Source organism: Hemicordylus capensis, chromosome 4 (genome assembly GCF_027244095.1).
Source record: "Hemicordylus capensis ecotype Gifberg chromosome 4, rHemCap1.1.pri, whole genome shotgun sequence".
NCBI lineage: Eukaryota > Metazoa > Chordata > Lepidosauria > Squamata > Cordylidae > Hemicordylus > Hemicordylus capensis.
Genome location: NC_069660.1, coordinates 263,507,740 through 263,527,359, shown reverse-complemented (window position 1 = coordinate 263,527,359; position 19,620 = coordinate 263,507,740). Strand labels below are relative to the sequence as shown.

General features: G+C 39.3%; 1 protein-coding gene across 7 annotated transcripts in view; it reads left to right on the top strand.

Moving 5' to 3' along the window:
• Positions 1 to 19,620, top strand: part of LOC128321973 (aspartyl/asparaginyl beta-hydroxylase-like) — a 95,662-nt gene that overhangs the window by 49,410 nt on the left and 26,632 nt on the right. For 4 of the 7 annotated variants that reach the window (XM_053242585.1, XM_053242584.1, XM_053242587.1 and 1 more), the window contains 2 exons: positions 5,686 to 5,730; positions 8,674 to 9,347. In XM_053242585.1, coding sequence (XP_053098560.1) covers positions 5,686 to 5,730; positions 8,674 to 9,008 — 380 coding nt within the window. In that variant the 3' untranslated portion in view covers positions 9,009 to 9,347. Of the gene's footprint in view, positions 1 to 5,685; positions 5,731 to 8,673; positions 9,348 to 14,121; positions 14,212 to 17,474; positions 17,550 to 18,073; positions 18,236 to 19,620 lie in introns of those variants that run through there. The other 3 variants (XM_053242582.1, XM_053242581.1, XM_053242583.1) reach the window with 1 other exon arrangement.

Below are 19,620 nucleotides of genomic sequence, written 5' to 3'. Positions count from 1 at the left end.
CCATCCAGTCCTTTGGCTGTCACCACATCTTGTGGTGGAAAATTCTATAAGTTGATTGTGCAATGTGTGAAAAAGTACTTCCTCTTCTTGTTCCTAGATTTCTTGACAATCAGTTTCATGGGATAACCCCTGGTTCTAGTGTTATGTGAGAGGAAGAAAAATTTCTCTCTATCAACTTTCTCTACACCATGCATGATTTTATAGACCTCTATCTTGTCTCCCCTTAGTCATCTTTTTTCTAAACTAAAAAGCCCCAGGTGTTGTAGCCTTGCCTAATAAGGAAGGTGCTCTAAGCCCCTGACCATCTTGGTTGCCCTCTTCTGCAGCTTTTCCAGTTCTACAATGTCCCCTTTAAGATATGGTGATCAGAACTGTAAGCAGGACTCCAAATGTGGCCACACTATAGTTTTGATAAAAGGCATTATAGTATTCACATTTTAAAAAAAATTTCAAACCCTGCCTAACGATTCTGAGTGTGGAATTAGCCTTTTTCACAGCTGCCGCACAATGAGTTGACAGTTTCAATGAACTGTCCACTATGACCCCAAGATCTCTCTTCTGGCCAGTCACTGACCGGCTCAGACCCTATCAGTGTATATGTGAAGTTTGGTGTGTGTGGTTGTTGTGGTTGTTTTTTGCCCCAATATGCATTACATTTCAGTTGTTAACGTTGAACCGCATTTGCCATTTTGTTGCCCACTTACCCAGTTTGGAGAGACTCTTTTGGAGCTCCTCACAATCTCTTTTGCATTTCACTACACTAAATAGTTTGGTGTAATGTGCAAATTTGTCCACCTTGCTGTTTACCCCAACTTCTAGATATTTGATTAACAAGTTAAAGTGCACTGGTCCCAGTACAGATCCCTGGGGGACAGTGTTCCCTCTAACAGAGGTTCCTAGATGTTGTTGACTACAACTGCCAGAATCCCCAGCTGCAATGGCTTTTGCTTGAGGATTATGGGAGTTGTAGTCAACAGCATCTGGGAATCCCTGTTAGAGGGAACACTGCTGGGGCCCCCCACTTCTTACTACCCTCAATTTAGAGAACTGTCCATTGATTCCTACTCTGTTTCCTGTCTTTCAACCAGTTCCCGTACAGGAACCTCTTCCCTTATCCCATGACAGCTAAGTTTTATCCCATGAACAGCTAAAAACACCCCTTAATGAGAGAATAGTATTCTGTCTGTGTATTGAGGGACAATTTGCATAATTATGAATTGCCTCACATATTTAAGTGGCAGTGAGATGGAGTGCTTGATGTGTGAAGACATCACATGCATGCATCAATTCCCTTCATTCATTTGAGAGGGCTGGTGTGCATGTTGTCCGAACAGGCCCTTTTGTGTTTTATGTAGAATCTACATTGCAGTAGACCTCATACCTTCAAACAATGTCTATTTAGTTCACTTAGGTAGCTAGCATCAACCCCCTCCCCACCACTTTCCCAGTGTAACTACCACAATTCGTATCATAACTGTGGACTGAAAGTCTTAGACTCCCACCATGGTTTATTTAGAAGACAAAGGAAGAGACTGCACCAGTCATCCTCATGTGCTGTGTCTCAGTAATTTATATATATAATATGGGGGTGGGGAGAGAGAAAGTTACACTTACATACTGCTCAGTTACTATTCTCTAGGCAGTTTACATCCTTTAAAACAGCCAAAATCCAAACAATTAAAAATAAGACAAGATAATTAAATCAACCACCAATTCTTGGTTGAAAAGATGTGTCTTTAAGGCCTTCTTAAAAACCAACAAAGAATTCAAACCTTGTTTCAGTGAGACCAGCTGGTAAGATGTTTCTACGCTCAGGGGTGGCTACACAGAAGACCTGACCCCGGGTTGCTGCCAAACGAGCTGGAGATATCTGTATGTGGACCTCCCCAGCTGACCTTAATTGTGAGGATGTGGAAGATTGATTAAGGGCCATCAAGTCAATGTCGACTCTTAGCGATCACATAGATAGATTCTCTCCAGGATGATCTGTCTTCAGCTTGGCCTTTAAGGTCTCTCAGTGGTGCATTCATTGGTGTCGTAATCAAGTCCATCCACCTTGCTGCTGGTCATCCTCTTCTTCTCTTTCCTTCAACTTTCCCCAACATTATAGACTTCTCGAGGGAGCTGGGTCTTCGCATAATGTTTCCGAAGTATGATAGTTAGAGGCTGGAAATTTGTGCCTCGAGTGAAAATTCTGGATTGATTTGTGCTAGGATCCAGTTGTTTGTTTTCCTGGCTGTCCATGGTATCCTCAAAAGTCTTCTCCAGCACCAAAGTTCAAAAGCGTCAATGCTTTTTCTATCTTGCTTCTTCGAAGTCCAGCTTTCACATCCATAGAGTGTCACGGGAAAAACCATTGTCTGAATGATTCTAATCTTTGTAGGTTTAAACACGTCACGGCATCCAAATATCCTTTCCAAGGCCTTCATTGCAACCCTACCCAACCCTATGGCGTATTTCTTGACTGCTGGCTCCTGTACTGTTGATGGTCGATCCTAAAAGGCAGTAGCTATCCACTACTTCAGTGTCTTCATTGAATTCTGAGGCTGGTTGCTGTACCCGTTGTCATTAGTTTAGTCTTCTTTACATTTAATTGTAGTCCAGTTTTTTCACTGTGCTCCTTGATCTTCATTACTAGAGCTTGCAGATCATCCACATTCTCAGCTATCAGCGTAGCACAGGTTATTGATGTTTTTTCCTCCAACTTTAAAACCATGCTCATCTTCTTCCAATCCATCTTCTCTCAGTATATGTTCAGCATATAAATTGAATAAAGAAGGAGAAAGTATACAGCCTTGTCTTACTCCTTTGCTGATCTGGAACCAGTCTCTTTCGCTATGTTCTGTCTGAACTGTGGCTTCCTGCTCTGTGTATAGGTGTCTCATGAGAACAATGAGATGTTCTGGGTTTTTTCTAAGGATATTTTCCTAAGGATATTCCACAACTTGACCTGGTCGACACAATTGAAGGCTTTTCTATAGTCAATAAAACACATGTTGACTTCTTTCTGATATTCTTTGGCTTTCTCAATTATCCAGCGTGCATCAGCAATGATGTCTCTTGTTCCTTGGCCTTTTCTGAAACCAGCTTGAACATCCAACATTTCCCTTTCCACATAGAGCTCTAATCTGCGTTGGATGATCCTGAGCATTATTTTGCTAATATGTTAAGGAAATCAAGGATATTGTGTGATGGTTTGCGCAATCTGTTCAGTCTTCTTTCTTTGATATGGGTATGTAGACTGACCTCTTCCAATCTGTTGGCCACTGTGTCGTTCTCCAAATTTGCTGGCATAGTTTGGTTAGAGCCTTGACTGATTCTTCTTCTGTTGCCTGCCATATTTCTGTGGTGAGGAGAGCTGGTCTTGTAGTAGCAAGCATGACTTGTCCCCTTAGCTAAGCGGGGTCCACCTTGGTTGCATATGAATGGGAGACTAGAAGTGAGAGCACTGTAAGATCTTCCCCTTAGGGGATGGAGCCGCTCTGGGAAGAGCATCTAGGTTCTGGTCTGTGAAGACAATACTGAGCTAGATGGACCTTTGGTGTGACTCAGTATATGGCAACTACCTATGTTCCTATGTTCTGTAGCTATTCCATCAATTCCTGTAGCCTTACAACTTGGTAATGACCAGAGTGCTGATCTAACTTCATCTTCCCAAACTAGAGGTTCTTGCAAGTAGGGAATATCTTCTAGAGTATCTTGGATGTTGACGTCCCTGCTGTGCAGATTTTTAGTATACCATTTCTGTTTGATCTTCTCTGAGTCAGTTACTATCTGCCCTTTGGCATCCCTTAACATACCGATTCTAGGTTGGAACCTCCCTCTGAGTTCAGAGATCTTTTGGGAAACTTGCCTTGTTTTTCTGTGTCTATTTCCATCCTCAAGGTCTTTACAGATGTCATTGTAGTATTGCTCCTTGTCTCTTCTGACAGCTTTCTGAAATTCCCTATTAAGTTCCTTCCTGAGGTCTTTATCTTCCTTGATTTTGGCTTCTCTCCTCTTCTGGGCAATTTCCACATGTCTGTTCTGACATCCATTTTGCTTTCTTCTGTTTCTTGGTCTTTGGCAGTCTCTCTTCACATTCGTCCTTAACAACTTCTTTGATTTCATTCCACAGTTCCTCTGGTTCCCTATCAATGAGGTTCAGAACTTCAAAGTGCTTCCTGATGTTCTCCTTGAAAATGGTGGGTACATTCTCAAGATCATATCGTGGAAGCTGGATAGCTTTGTTTTTCTGCTTTAGCTTGACTTGGAACTTGCACATGCACAGTTCGTGATTGGTTCCACAGTTGGCCCTGGCCATGTCTTTGCTTTTATAACTGAGCTCTTCCACCTTGTTGCCCCCATAATGTAATCAATTTGATTTCTGTGTACGCCATCTGGTGATGTCCATGTGTATAGGTGCCACTTTGGTTGTTTGAAGGCACTCTTGGAAGAGTGCCATGTGGAAGAAGGCACTCTTAAATAACCTGGGCATCAAAACTTTGCATGAACTGATGTTTCAAACATCCAAAAGGCAACCCTATGTAGAATACATTGCAATCGTCAACCTGGAGGTTACCAGCACTTGCACCACTGTTTTAAGGTTGTTCTTACTCAGAAACAGGCAACAGGAAAAGCACTCCTAGTCATTGCCTCAACTTGAGAAAAAAAGAGGCCTTTATCCAGAAGTATTCCCAGACTGCCTATTTGCTCATTCATGAGTGCAACCTAATCCTGGACAGGTAGCCCTGTCCCATTTCCTGGGTTTTGCACCCTGACCTCAAGAGCATCTCTGCCTTGTTTGGATTAGGTTTCAATGTATTATCCCTCATCCAATCCATTCGTGCATGTAGGCAGGCATTTAGGGAAGCTATGTGATTTCCTGATGAAGTTGACATGGAGAAATAGATTTGGGTGTCATCAGCATATTGATAATGCCCTGCACCAAATCATTGGATGATCTCCCCCAGTGGTTTCATATAGTTATTTAAAAGTATTGGAGATAGAATGGAGCCCTGAAGAACTCCACACAATGGCTCCCATTTTGAGGAGCAACAGTCTCCAAACAACACCATCTGGAAACTGCTTGAGAGATAGGGGCGGAACCACTGTAAAATAGTGCTTCCCAATCCCTTCAAATTCCATGGTCGATGGTATAGAAGTTGCCAAGAGACCCAAAAGGACCAATAGAATCACACTCCCTCTGTCAGTTCCTAAATGGAAATCATCCATCAGGCTGACCAAGGCAATCTCAATCCCATAGACCACCTGAAAGCCAATTTGAAATGCGTCCAGATAATCTGTTTCCTCCAAGATCGCCTGGAGCTGAAAAGCCACTACCATCTCAACCACCTTGCTCAATCATGGGCCTATGATTACCTTAGAGAACTAAAGTAGACTTCTTAAGTGGTCTGTTAATTGGGTCCTTTAAACATGGAGGCATCCTGCCTTCCTTCAGCGAAGCATTTAAGATATCAACCAGGTTATCTCTAATAACCTCGCTGCTAGATAAAATAAACTATGATGGGCAGGGGCCCGTTGAGTGTTATGCTGTTACTGGTTGCTGAGTAAGAAAGTCTGGAAAGAAATAATGGTGATGTATACTTATCTTTAATGTCTGATTCAATCTTGCTCATTTACACTGGTAAGTCTTGTTCTTGTTTGTGTAATGTTTGTAACCTATTTTCGTCTTAACGAAATTAGGAGAGCCACCCGGAGGGGTAGCCAAGAGAAAAGCTAAAGCTAAAGGTACTCTACTACTGGAACCTTAGTGATCTTTTACTGCATACTGATTTTTAGTGCCTGAAACGCATGCATAAATGTGCCTACTAATTCAAGATTTGCTGAACAAAAGGTATCAGTCACCAGAAATTCTGCAGCTCGTATATAATTAAATCCAAAATACTTCCCCTCTGACCTAGCTGGAGGCTATTTGTATGTGGAATCAGGCTTCTGTGCATCTCTAGCTAAATGGAGAATCGCATACAAATGGTGAAACACATGCAATTCTCTATCCTGATCTAGCAGCTGGGCACCATGTGGACAGTTTGTTATTAAAGTAAATTAATAAATATGGATTTCTTCCTACCAATCATTTGGTTGGAGAGGAAGCACAGTGTTTCCATTCACCCTTTCTTGCTAAGCATCTGTTTTTCCTTCTTTTCCTGAGGTATGCATGTTCAGTCCCCGTTGCTTGTGCACTTTTTTGGACTGGGATTTTTGTGCAAACAATATAATCATTTGATTAGATAAGATTTCCATATTAACCATATTCACACATTATGTTCAGTACTTGAACAGTCATTGTATAGTGCACACAGGTATGGTTATTCACACTTTAAGCTGAACACAGGTGCAACGCTATGCTTTGCATCTGTAGCTTGCATTTGAGGGACCTACACACACATACAGATGCTTAAGTGAACATAGATAGGTACAGTCATTCACTACAGGGCATTTTATGTTGCTTGCTCATCTTAACTGATACAGGGCCTACATAGTATGCAGTAACTATTGGGTATATCCCAGTGTGAGGAAGTAAAAACTTTGGCACTGGACCACTTCTAATTTTAATAGTGTATTGCCATAAACTATTATCCACACCCATTTAATAGAATTTTCTAAAGCTTTTCTTCAATATGTAACCCTTTTTAATGGTGAATGTCTCATAAGTTCAAGTCATAATGTCCAATTGCCCAATATAAGCAAAGTCTTATCTTAACTTTGTTTTTATTCCCTAAAGGCATTTTATCGTAGCTGTCCATCACAGTCTTGTTCATCCACTAGTGTTAAAATTAGTGTACAGTAAAATGAAGAGGAACATTTTTAAGAGGCTAGATGTTTCCTCAGCAAATCTGTGGTCCCAATCCCAAGGGAATGTGGGGTGGAGTGTAGCAGTTTTTTGCAGGGGAGGAGTGGGTGGGAAGAGTGCTTAACCCCTCCCACATCCTCAGTGCTGCCCTGAAAATGCTGCTTTAGCAGCCAGTTTTGCTTCATGTGTGGTTACCTCCAGGTTTGGAGCTTGACTGTTGATAGAGTGGCTTATATGCATTCTTATAGAAGCATATAAGAATGAGAAGAGTTAAGCATTCTCATTCTCAGTAGCAATTATTCATTCCAGTTCTCCCCTCCCTCCGTGCCTTGTTTTCCTAAAAACATATTGTTTGAATTTGAATCTTTACAAAAGAAATGCATGAGAGAGTGTGTGTGTGTTGGTCTGATTCTTTGCATGGAAGACAGTATTTGATTTGCATCATGCTTAAACAATCTAGTGTGAAAGTGCCCCGTCATGTTACTAAACTTATAATTAAATAACTGATGGTTGGTTTTCAGAAAGATATTTTGGTGGTCGAAATGAAACAAGGCTAGAATTCTTGAGCCCTCCCCGCCCCCAACCAGTATTAAGAATCAATGTTCTCCTTTAAATTAAACATAATGATGCACACCTAGAAAGTAAATCTCAAATGTATATATTTACAATACTCTTTAAATATTTCATTCTAGCAACATATTGCTACTCAAAAGAAAGTAGCAATTTCTCAAAAGAGAAATATATGCAAGATAAGTTTTCTCTAAATTCTTTGAAAGTCAGACATGTTTAGTAGTGGTTTTTCTCCTGCTATTTTCCCTACACTATAAATTTTGCTCAGTTTAAGATTTGAAAAAATAAGATGTGCTCATAGTCATGGGAATTACACTAATGCCATCTACCTTATGCTAGTATAAAGTATGTGAATTAGGCAGGGCATGATTGTTCTTAGTCCTATCTCTTCTCACCCACTCTCACCTGGGATTTTAGAGCAAATTCCTTAAAATAGAAGAGATGGAAAGAAGTGAAACAAAATGATATTGGGGCAATAGGGAGAACAGATTTTTGGATATAAATAGAAACTTGTGAGTTTCCCCTAATATTGCATTTACTCAGTAATCTCTGGATGTTATGTCTTATCAGGCTGTAACGTTTTCTGTTGGTTCTTTATATTAGCCTGAAAATTCACCAAATGATGAAAGTGGGTGCTTCCTTAAGAGTAATTTGGGGGCGGACGATAGGGAAGGTTCCTATTTCCAGAGGCTAGCTAAGACCATTTATGTCTTTACTCAGCAGTAAACATCCTGACTAGAATGCTTATTTATGCGAAAGCATAAACAGTTGTTCCTTCAGATATCTCTTTCTGAGAACATTTAGGGCTTTATAGTTCAAAAACAGCATTGTGAATTTTACCTGGAGATAGATTGGAAGCCAGAGAGAATATTTTAGTATTGGGGAGTGGGATGTTTGGCACAGTTCTCTACACCAGTTGTAGTTTCCAAAAGATTTTTGTAGGTGGCCCTGTGAATAATATTGTAGTTACTCAAATACATTGTAGTAGTCTAGCCTGAAATTTAACAAGTCATTCATTATTGGACAAGACTTCTTATCTTATCCTTACAGTAGAAAAACTTCAGAAATGCTCCTGAAGCCAGGAATTACCAAAAGATCTTTCTTTAGATTTCTTTTAAAAGGTTACATACATTAGTATTTAATGTAATTATTTTGCCATTACTAATACTGTGTGATTGTTCTTTTGAAGTGAAGATATGCACTTGTGATTTGGAGCTGAAGTGAGGCTATGCATTTGGCTTATTAAATTCAGTATTTTAATGTGAGTTCTTTAATGAACATTTTCCCTTTTTAAAATAAAAAATGAAAAGTAAAAGAGATCAAAGAACCAATCAAGAAAGTGAAAGAGAAGCGAGAATTAAAGAAGGAAACTAAAGATGAAGAAAAGAAGAAAATCAAGAAAAAAGTTGATGACTTGGACAGAAAGGATAAGAAAGCTGCTGATGTGAATAAAGCAGAGAGAGAATCTGACAAAGTAAAGCGAGACAGGAAAGCTGAAAAGGAGAGATCAGGGCCAGAAAAAAGTGCAAAAAATAAAGAGGTAGCAAGTGGCAAAGATAAAGAAATTAAAAAAATTAATAAAAACCCTTCTAAAGCTTCTGATGGCTCAGCAAAGGAAGAGGAGAAAAGAAAAAAAGTAAAGTGATGCTATTTTTATAGCTAATGTTGCTTCAGTCAGAGAGAATTAGCAGGAGAATTTATGTTGTAGGAATATAGTAGATACAGTATCTCTAAGACAATTCTTAATCTTATTAGATTAAGCAAAAGTTTTCACAATCCTCTGCACAAACAGCCTTCATATATGTATGCATTTGTAAACATGCAATAAGACTGCTGTGAAATTCCAATGTGTACATAGTGTGTCAGATCATACTTCTTGTACATTCTTATTGTACTGAGATCAATTATATACTGGAACTTTGTTTTTGTTACTCGATATGTCACTCTTAAGGCTAATACAAAAATAAAGGAAAATATTGTAGTACTTCAGAGTGTTACTTGATATAGAATGATATCTGCTTCACACTGGGAATGAGGAAAAATCAAGTCAAATGTGGGACTCAGTTTTTGTTCAGTGAAGAAAAGGGTTTTACACTCATTAATATGCATAGTTCTTTGGAAAAACTGTAATATAACGAATCCTTGCTCACGATCCAGAAACCATATACACAGAAAGCCAGCATGGTGGTGGATTAGGACTTGGGGGAAAGGTCAAATCCCCATTCAGGTCAAATTTGACAGATTTGACAAGGTCAAATCCCCATTCAGCCATGAAACTCACTGGGTGACTCTGGGCCAGTCACTATCTTTTAGCCTAACCCACCTCACAGGGTGTGAGGACAAACCTAACCATGGACATTGTTCTGGATTCCTTGGAGGAAGAGTAGGATATGAATGTAGAAATAAATAGAGGCAGAACAAGAAGAATGAAGGTGCATGTAGACCAATGAAGAATAAAAGGTACAAAAATTGAATTACGGTACTTTCAATTTGCACCACTCCCTGAAAAAATGGCATTTTGTAAAAGCACTATTTTTGTTTTGTAAGAAATAAGATGTACTATCCTTATTATGCTAGTTTTAAATTAAAAAAAACCCTGAACAGAAATGTGTTTCCAAGAGGAGATTTAGAATAGGAACAAATAGCCTTTTAATTCCAGTTAATCCATAAAATTGCTATAGGGAGAATGTTCGAGAAAACATTATGGGGGGAAAACACAGGGAAAAGAGCAACAATCAGGAATTAGAGTAGTGATAGTCAGTGCAAGATATGGAAATGTGACTGCATAGCTTTTCTTGCTTTTGCTGTTTGTTTGGTCTCTCAATGAAAAATATTCATATATAGATGTTCAGGCACAATTGTTGACAGATGACAGTCAGCAGATGCCAACACTCTGAAATCATTTATTTAGTAAGTAAGTACATTGATATACTGCCTCCCCCCAAAAAATGTCCCTAGGCAGTTCACACTTCCATATGGCACATTTTTAGTTCTCATGAGGTATGACATTTTGTCCAACAATGTATCAATAGTTATTGAGATTAGATAGCAATTTGGGTTAATATCCATCTTACTCTAGAAAGGTCTCTTTCGTCTTTCTTGACACCCATCTTTGGTGTTTATCTTATTATAGCACCAGACTTTCAGTTTTATGTGAATAATTTTATCTGGAAAAATGAATATGCTACATTGAAATACTTGAAAGCAAAGAGATGAGTAAGAAACAGATCTTCCTCTAGCATAATCCCAAGAACTGTGGCTTTTCAGCATTTCAAAAAAATTCAGTTTGGAAATGAGGGGAAATACCTGAAACTCTTTCCCAGTTCAAAAATCCTGTTATGTAGCATTGTGAGCTGAACCCTTTTTCAAATTCCATCTCAACTCAGAATACTTAGTATCAGCCTGCTCATCTGAGAATTACTTTTCTTCACTACCCTTTCTCCTATTTGTGAGAAGTGTGGAGTGGGGGAACTATAACAGATGCTTAAGCCAGAGAGAAGCTCCATAAGCTTTTCCTGCATGCTAAGCTGTCTTTGCATACGTGAATTCTGCAAAGTGTAGTTCTTATTTGAAGAATAAGAACCTGCAATTCCAAGGGTGCCCATGGACAGTAGAATGTTCAAGCATCATGCTCAGAAGCCTTAATCACGGAGAATTGAAAACATGTTTTTATATTCCTACCCCCTCACCTGTTAATTTGAAAGAAGACTCAGGCTATTTCCAATCAAGATACTGTATAGCCGCTCCCCGCCTCCTTCACTGCACAAGCTGCAATACCAAGTGATGAGAGGGCGGAGTTGCGGGCCCGGCCTGGGAAGCAAGCACATGGCCTGCCATTTTTGTCCCCCGTCACATGTTGCAGGTGAACCAATCAGAGCATAGGAGCACCTGCATAAGCAGCCGGCTCCATTCCATTCTCTCTCAGTTGCTCTGCGAGCAGGCACTCTTCCGCCCATCCCTTGATTCAGTGGGGAATATTCTGGTCGCCTTTTGGGGCCAAGTAGGATTTTTTTTGGCCTTAGCTGATTGGTTATGATTGGGGTCTCTTTTTGCCTACTTCTCACTAACATTGCTCAGGTTATCACTGGGTTATTTGGTCACTTTACAGTTGAGTGTGGGTCAGGGGAGGTTAATTTGCAATGGTGTTGGGCTGGAGGGCTGTTATGGTGAGTGGGAATACAAAGGAAGGCTTGTTGATCTTGCAACTCTTGGGCTGGATCAGCTCTCACTCAGATGCATGCCAGCGAACACCGCTCAGTGCCTCGCAACCTGGGTTGAGGGGGGCTGGCATGCATCCCTTCGTTGGGGGTAGCCTCGTGATCAAGATAAGGTTTGGACTGGTTCTGAGCCAAATCAAAGCCTGGTCTTTCGCCCTCCTGTGGGCATACTTCCTATGAGATTGACCCACATAGGGGATACCCACACTTTAGTTCAATTCCTCGTTGCAGGTCTGTAATTATTTAATAAAGTGGCCCTAGTTTCTTCCAACTGCCCATGTCCTGTCGTTATGTGGGTCTGGGTTTGCAAGTGGCTGTTCCCCATCTGTATTTCATTTCATATGGAACCTTTTCCAGGCTTCCATTTTGGCACATGAATAGAATTTAAACAGAATCGAATGTGTATGGGGTGACATCCAACAAGTCAATCTCTTGAATATATTTTTGTCAAAAACAAAAAGCAGTGTATTAAAAACATTTGTGGTGGCTGGTAAATATTTATTAACAACAAAGGTCCAACTATCAGCATTTTTCTTCTTTTTGCCAAAAAAAAAAAAAAAAGTCTTTATTTTATTTCTATACCACCCCATACCAAAAAAAAAAAAAAAAAAAGTCCCTGGGCGGTTCACAATCCTTGGCATGCATGTACTATTGTTGGTTGTAGTAGTCACACTGGTGGAACCAGCCAAATTGGCCAGGAATAGAGGTTTCTAAAAAACAGGCTCATTTGGCTCGAAGTTCCAAAGTGTGGGTGTGAGTGGCAGGCATGTTCCTCCTTGCAATCCCTGAATTGGACCCCCTAGCCTGTTAAGAGATTTAAAACAAAATAATGCCCTTTGTATTGTGCAGTGAGGCTCACCCTCTTGTTCCAGCCTACACAGATTTGACATTGCATCTAAATGGTATGTGAATGTCTATTGTCCTATGTCTATCAGCACTGCACACTTACCCTAACATATGAAGCATCAAGATCCACATGTTAGGTATGCACTCCTTTAGATGTTACATCCAGCACATGGAACAATTGTTGATATTTTAATAAGCTTTTTGTGGATTTTAAATACATGGGTTTTTTTTAAAAAAAAAATCAGGCCTCTTCTGGAACATCAATCCACATATATTTTGCACTTTAGCATACCAAGTTAATATTGCCTTATCATTAAAAACTTGTACCTATATGCACCAATGAGAATCTCAATAAAAGATTTAATTTCTTGACATTTCCTAGAAGTTCTAGTATTCTTGCCCCACACTCTGTTTAATTCTACTTTAATTCTTCAAAAAGAACTGTGAGATTTAACATCTATTTAATACATTCATATAATCTACGAAGAAATTGTGGTCATGCTTTTAATCAACTCCTGTGCAACTCCTGTTTACTTCAGAGGGCAATCTACTGAAGAATTTCTTGATGAGTTGTGTAAACTTTCGTATGTCACAGAGAGAATCATACTGAAATATACAGAAGGTACTCAATGAAGATGCCTCTCTTTGTGAGCCATTCCCTCTGTGTATGAAGACCTTTCTGATGGAGCTATACACATTCTGTTCTGTGATGTCTTGTTTGGTGTTGATGGACTTGTCAATGTAGTTTGGTGAAGAGCAAAACTAAAATCTTGGGAGAAACCTTGCTTATATGGTGCTTATGATAGATAGGATTTTACATGAAAGATTCACTCTGATTCCACCCTGTTTAAAATGCCTCAGTCATGCTGTTTGGGCCTTATTTGGACAACGGTATATACAACAGATTTATGCTTATGTGGGGGAAAATAGTGCTTCTATGTGGGGTGGGGGATATGTTTTCCCTTGCTCAGGCACTGTCTTTGCGTGAGTGGGAAGTCTTGTTTTTATATATCAGAGATACATTGCCCACTTACTCTTCCCGCTTCCTAAGCCAGCACGTGTGTGCACACACCCCTGCTTTTTTTGAATGTGGGAAGAGGGACACAATATTTATTGCTTGCATCTCTAGCAAATTGAAGGGTTACAGGAGAGGAAAGAGCCTGGAGCTTTCATTCCCATGTCATCTGTGAAGTTTCACAGGCCTTTATTAAATAAGCAGCAAGTAAATAAATGGTTTTAAAAGGTTCTAATTGTGGTAGAGGTACTTATTGGTGCTCTGAATGTTAGTAATCCAGAGGTGCAATCCAGAAACATGTGCATTACCTTGAAGTAACCCTCCACCAATCCATCACATAATGTTCTAAAATGTTTAAATTTTATAAAGCAAGTTTGTGGGTTTGACACAATAATTCCTTAAAAGAAAACAAAGATGAAACCAACAGGTAGTTTCCCTTTAAGCAGCTGCTTCACAATCACCCCCTGCTCCCCCCACCCCCACATCTGGAAATTTAGATTACAGTTCAGGATTCTAATGGATGGGGGCACTGCCTGAAGTATTTTTTATTAAATCTGATATATGATTTATAGTGTCCTGTTTGGCCTTTAGATAATGGCCCTGATCACTTATAGGTAGCTACTAAACTAAAAATGTTGTACCCCAAAGGTTAAACTTAACTTTATAACTGAACAATGCAGGACTTAAAGAAAAATATGTCCCAGAACAGACGGCACCAAAAGAAGCTGAAGACGTGATTCAAGCTGCAGAGCAACAACATCTTAAAGCAGGTGAGCTTTTCCATGAACTTCTCCCCACCCACCACACACACACAAATAAACCATTTACAGTGTGTTCTAGAGGTTTGTGCAGACCATTTTTCACAGTGTGGTATGGATTTGGACCAAACCATGGATCCACGAACTTCTTCAGAGCTGAGAGAAGGTGAGGTCAGAACCAGGGCAGGGCATCTTTCAAGTTAAATAAGAAGGTCCTTACCAGTACCTGAAAGCTGTCAGTAGCAGTGGTGCTCCCACCAGCTTGGCTTGGTTCCGGCACTCACTGGCCTCTGCGCATGCACCACTGCTGCAGGCAGCTTTCAGGTACTGGTAAGAATCTTCTCATTACTTTAAAAGATGCCTGTTGCTCCTGAACCATTAAACCAGTTCACTTTGAACTGGGTTTGGTTTGGTTCAATCGCAGACCGGGCCCCCTTTCAGAAGGGCGGTCTGGTTCGCGATCAAACCACTTGAACTGGCTAGGTTTGCTGCAAACTGTTCGCACACAGCCTTACTTCCTGCTATACTATATTTATCTTGGACTTGCTTTTAAATGAGCGGTTCTTGGATCTTGCACTGTAACATCTGCAAGATCCTAATTCATGGGGATGCTTTCTAAATCATTCTGTTGAGGTTTTCTTGTACATAATTTATGTATAGGAAAGGTTTCTTAAAAGATCAGTGACCATGTTGAGTTGAGTCTCTAGCTCATGAAGTGTTGTCTACATCCACGTGCAAGCTTCCACAGGAATTAAGCCAAAGTAATTTCTAACAGAGGCAGATAATCATTTGAGAAGGGACCCTAGTCGAAGTTTTAAAAAGAAAATCTGTTCAGATGTAAATGTTTTGCTTTGTGGGGTAACCATATGTATCTTGATTAAAGTATGTCTTTAGTGTGGATTATCTATACAGCATTTCACACCTATCCAAAGAGCTGGATCCCAAAACCCATCTCAAAAATAGCTTATTACATTTAGCTTATTTAATAGATGATCTTTATGACACAAAACTGAACTTTTAAAAACTCCTCAAACAATTAATGTTTATAAAAATGGGTGCCAAAACATTTTTTACTTCTCCTAAACATTTCAAATGCTTTCCCTTCCTTCTAGGACCTGATTATTGTAAAAAGAAGTGGATATCTTCTCTAATGGTGTAGGTCCAATTTTTAAACATTAGGTGCATGATACTTAAGGCTTCTGCACCTTTAAAAAGTGTCCTAGTGCTTGACATCTTGCTGCAAAATATGCATGCCATTTAAATAGTGTTATGTTCAAAGTTCATTATCACATAATAGCCCATTAGCTATTTTCCACCACAAATGTATGCAAATCATTTCACACCGATGAATTTTCTAATAGCACTTGTAATTAGCTATTTTTACTCATTCACTATTTGAAAACACATTATCCAAATTGCACTTATTTTTTATTATGAAAAGTTTGAATGTTTATTGATTCTTTAAGAATAATCTAGAACTGAGAGAATTTGTAAATCCTTTTTAAAGTGAAGTACTGTGCTTAAATATAAATTTCCACTTCAGTGAACAGTAGAACAGCATGGATACAGGCACACTTACTTTTTGCATCAAAACAGTGACATTTCTGGCAAAGGAATCAAAAACCCTACACTCTGAAAACTTAAAATGTTGTTTATGTGTCAGATTCAAACAAATGTGAATAGATGGAACCTTGTAGAAGAACGTTTGCGAAAGCTTCCATTCATCCCACTGTACCATGTTAAAAGCTACTCTCAAGAGTCTAATGCCTTTGGGAACAAGATGGCATCTGGTACAGCAAAAATGGGAAAACTGTCAAAACTGAGTGGAGGCACTTTGCTTAAGTAGTACTTCTGATTTCAGTGGATTTCCTCCTCTCATGTCTTATGCAATTTTATTCCAAATATCCACAAGCCTTAGGAATGGCGTTTGAGGGAAATACAATGAGAAGATGGGGTGGGTAAGTCCCCTTCTGAAAGCTTCCTTTTGCTTGTATCTGTTTGGGCCCTGTCCTATTTGTTTACCTATCTTTGGTACTGGGAGTTTTGTCAAATTGATTGATGGAGGTCTAGTTTTGTTACCGTATAAAATGATGTGAATTGGAGATGTATGCGCAAGTGACAAGCAATAGTGTGGCATGGATAGATAAAATACCTGGAAACCATGAGTAAAGTACATTTAGTCAGCCAGAGCGGAACACTGAAATGTTTCTGTCTCCTGAACATTGAAATATTTTCAAGTATGCTTTTTTCAAACATACCTCCACAGCTTGAGGGTAGAAACATTACTCTTAGAAGGCAAAAATTTCATAGACTTTATGGGGTGTCTGGAAAGTGCCCCCAATCAAACTTAACCCGGCTTTCTGTGATCTGCCTTAGTGCTAGAATATGAAACCATGGGTACTATTGGGAGGGCCCCTTCAGGCATATTAATGATGTTTTAAGTGTGAAATGGGGCTTTTGGCATTTTTTCCTTCGAAAGAATTGGCACCATTACAAATGACATTTGACAGTACTTTCTAGTTTGAAAGCATTTTGTCATGTAGCACTGGACATTGATCTAGGGCAGTGAGCATTTTTGTTTTGTTTTCTTAGTTAAAACATTCATGTAAATGTAGGGTTCAGTATCCAACCCTTGCCTGTAGCCCAAGGGTCAAATGGAACTTTTAATAATAATGAACAAGGGGGCATTTAGGTGGTGATCCTTATTTTTTTATACAATTCTCAATATTTTGATAAAGAGCTATGGATAACAAAGCAGTAAAGAGTATGTGCACAGAACATTAGACTTGAAAGAAAGGATCATCTAGGAGTCATGAACTCTGTTGCTAAGGGTGTTCATGAACAAAGGTTTGAGCACAGGTTTGGTGCTGAACTGGTTTAGACAAGGTCCTAACCGGTTCGGCGTCATGGGGAGGGGAGTGGCGAGCAGGAACTTTAAGATAGTGGAATCATGGAATCATGTTGCATGAACTTCTCATACAGCATGATGAATTGATCCAGATGAATCACAGTAGCCTCTCCTATATTTATAGTTTAATCTGTTTATGTGTTTTATATATAGTAACATGCATACCAACAAAACCCTTTGCTTGCTGTTATTTTCCAAATACTTGTCTGAAGCATTTGGAACTGTATCAGAATGCATAGGTTTTGCTCTGGTAAACCCATGAAACATGCTAACATTTCTTATAGTTATTTGTTTTTTGGTTTTCAGTTGTTTGATCTTCAGTCTGTTCTTTCCACTAACCTCTGGTGTATTCTGTTAACTAATGTAGAACACAGGAGCATTGAAGTAGAACCTGAAGATGAAATTGAGTCTTTGCTACGAGAAGTTCTCAAGTCACAACTTGGTATGAATCTGTATTTTGCCCTTATACATGAACTTATGTTTTTTAAGTTGCTACATTTCCCACTTCTTTAAGAGCTAACCAGTTATTTTTATTAATGAAAAAATATAGTGTAGCTTGTCCTAGATCTTATTGGGAGTTCTATTGTTCTTGTTGGTAGCCATTTCTTTCTTTCTAGAGTGGTTAATGATACTAGTCTTTCCTCACCTGTTATCAAAGGTGACAATGGCTAGAAATTTCCTTTGATAACAGTAAATACTGGAAGCAAAATCCCATCAAAGCATGTCTAAGTTCCATTGACTTCCATTGAAGAAGTGAGCAAATGTCTCTCACTAAAATCAATGGGACTTAAAAGTGCTAACTTTGGTTGGCTTGTATCTAAGGTACTTTAAAAAAAGGGGGGGGGTAATTGAGGGATTCAGTTGAGATTTTTTTCTGGGTGTTTTATATGCTGCATATATATATATATATATATATATATATATATATATATATATATATATATATATATATATATATAACCGTAGAAACAGATGAAGATAATGTTTATGAAGATACAGATACTCAAGAAGAGAACAGTGAAATGCCTGAAGATACTGAGGAAGTCCCCATAGTAGAAGAGGACTATGAAGGAGAATTGGAAGATAAAATGCCAGAAACATTAGAAACACCAGGATCCATTCAGGAAGGTATCTGAAGCATATTTCTCACACATCTGTGCAGCAACATTTGCTGAACCATATTGGGGAGGTAGTGAGATTGTAATCATTGTTTCGAACAGGCCTGCTCAACTTTGTTTTTGGATTACAACTCCCATAATCCCTAGCCACAGTGGCCAATAGCCAAGTATTATGGGAGTTGTAGGCCAACATCTTCAGGAGGGCCAAAGTTGAGCAGCCCTGGTTTAGAATATTTTTCGTCCTTTTAGTCACATCTCTATGAATTGCATTCTAACTTGCAGAGAAATAAGCAATAGTTTATATACAACACCATCCTTTAGAGCAGTGTTTCTCAACCACCAGTCCGTGAGGAGTTGAGTGCCGGTCCATGCTGGTCCATGAGGAATTAATCCTCCCACCAAACAATTTTGAGCCGGTGGGGGCCACTGCTGCTGGGAGCTCTCCGGAGCTAATTTCTAGGCAGGCAGCCCTCACTGCTGGGACAACGTTCATTTTGAGGAAGCTAAATGAGTGTTATCCTAGCAGCGAGGGCTGCCTGCCTAGAAATGAGCTCTGGAGAGCTCCCAGCGGCGGTGCCCCCCACCCAGCTTGAAATTGTTTTGGAGGGTGCCTGAGGGTGAGTGGGGGCGATCCCTTTACAAACTGCTCGTCCTGGAAACTGCGCGCAAAGGAGGTACCGGTCCATGACTCCAAAAATGTTGAGAATCACTGCTTTAGAGGACACTAATTTCATTAATTAATTTTTAAAAAACCTATACCCCACCTTTATTAGCATAGCTTTCAGGGTGGCCAATAATAATTTATAAATTAATGCAAGAAACCAAAAGTAAAACAAATCAACAGCAAAATTAAAAACAAAAGAATTAAGATGGCAGAAAACCAAAGCATAGAATACAATTGTACTTTTTAAAGATTTCATTGTTGTGAGCTGCTTTGGAAATGTTTTATAATGAAGAGCAGAATGTAAAGTTGTCAAACAAACAAATAGAATGAACACAGCTGCCACTTTAAAAAGGCCTGAGAAATGCATTTCAAAAGTGTAATGCCCTCTTTCGGGTAGGGGATGTGTGTATTAGATCTCTGAGTGGTAAAGTGCTAGAATTTTTGAATTGAAGGCTTAAGGATCAATATTCTTTTTGTTTTTTAAGACTAAAAAAACCCCATGCATGTTATTGGGTGTCTGGATTATTGCAGATTACTGCATGGGCAAACAATTTAGCATGTATACACAGTTTAGACATTCTATGCACACAATCCTGTTTAAGCATGATGTAGGCTTTTTGAATAGCTAATGTAGCTGGCCTCAAGCTAATTTCTTAATAATGTATTAATCCATGTAGCATTGACCAAATTGTAAGGATGATGTTTTCAAGGGAACAAAGGTTTCAGTCTTA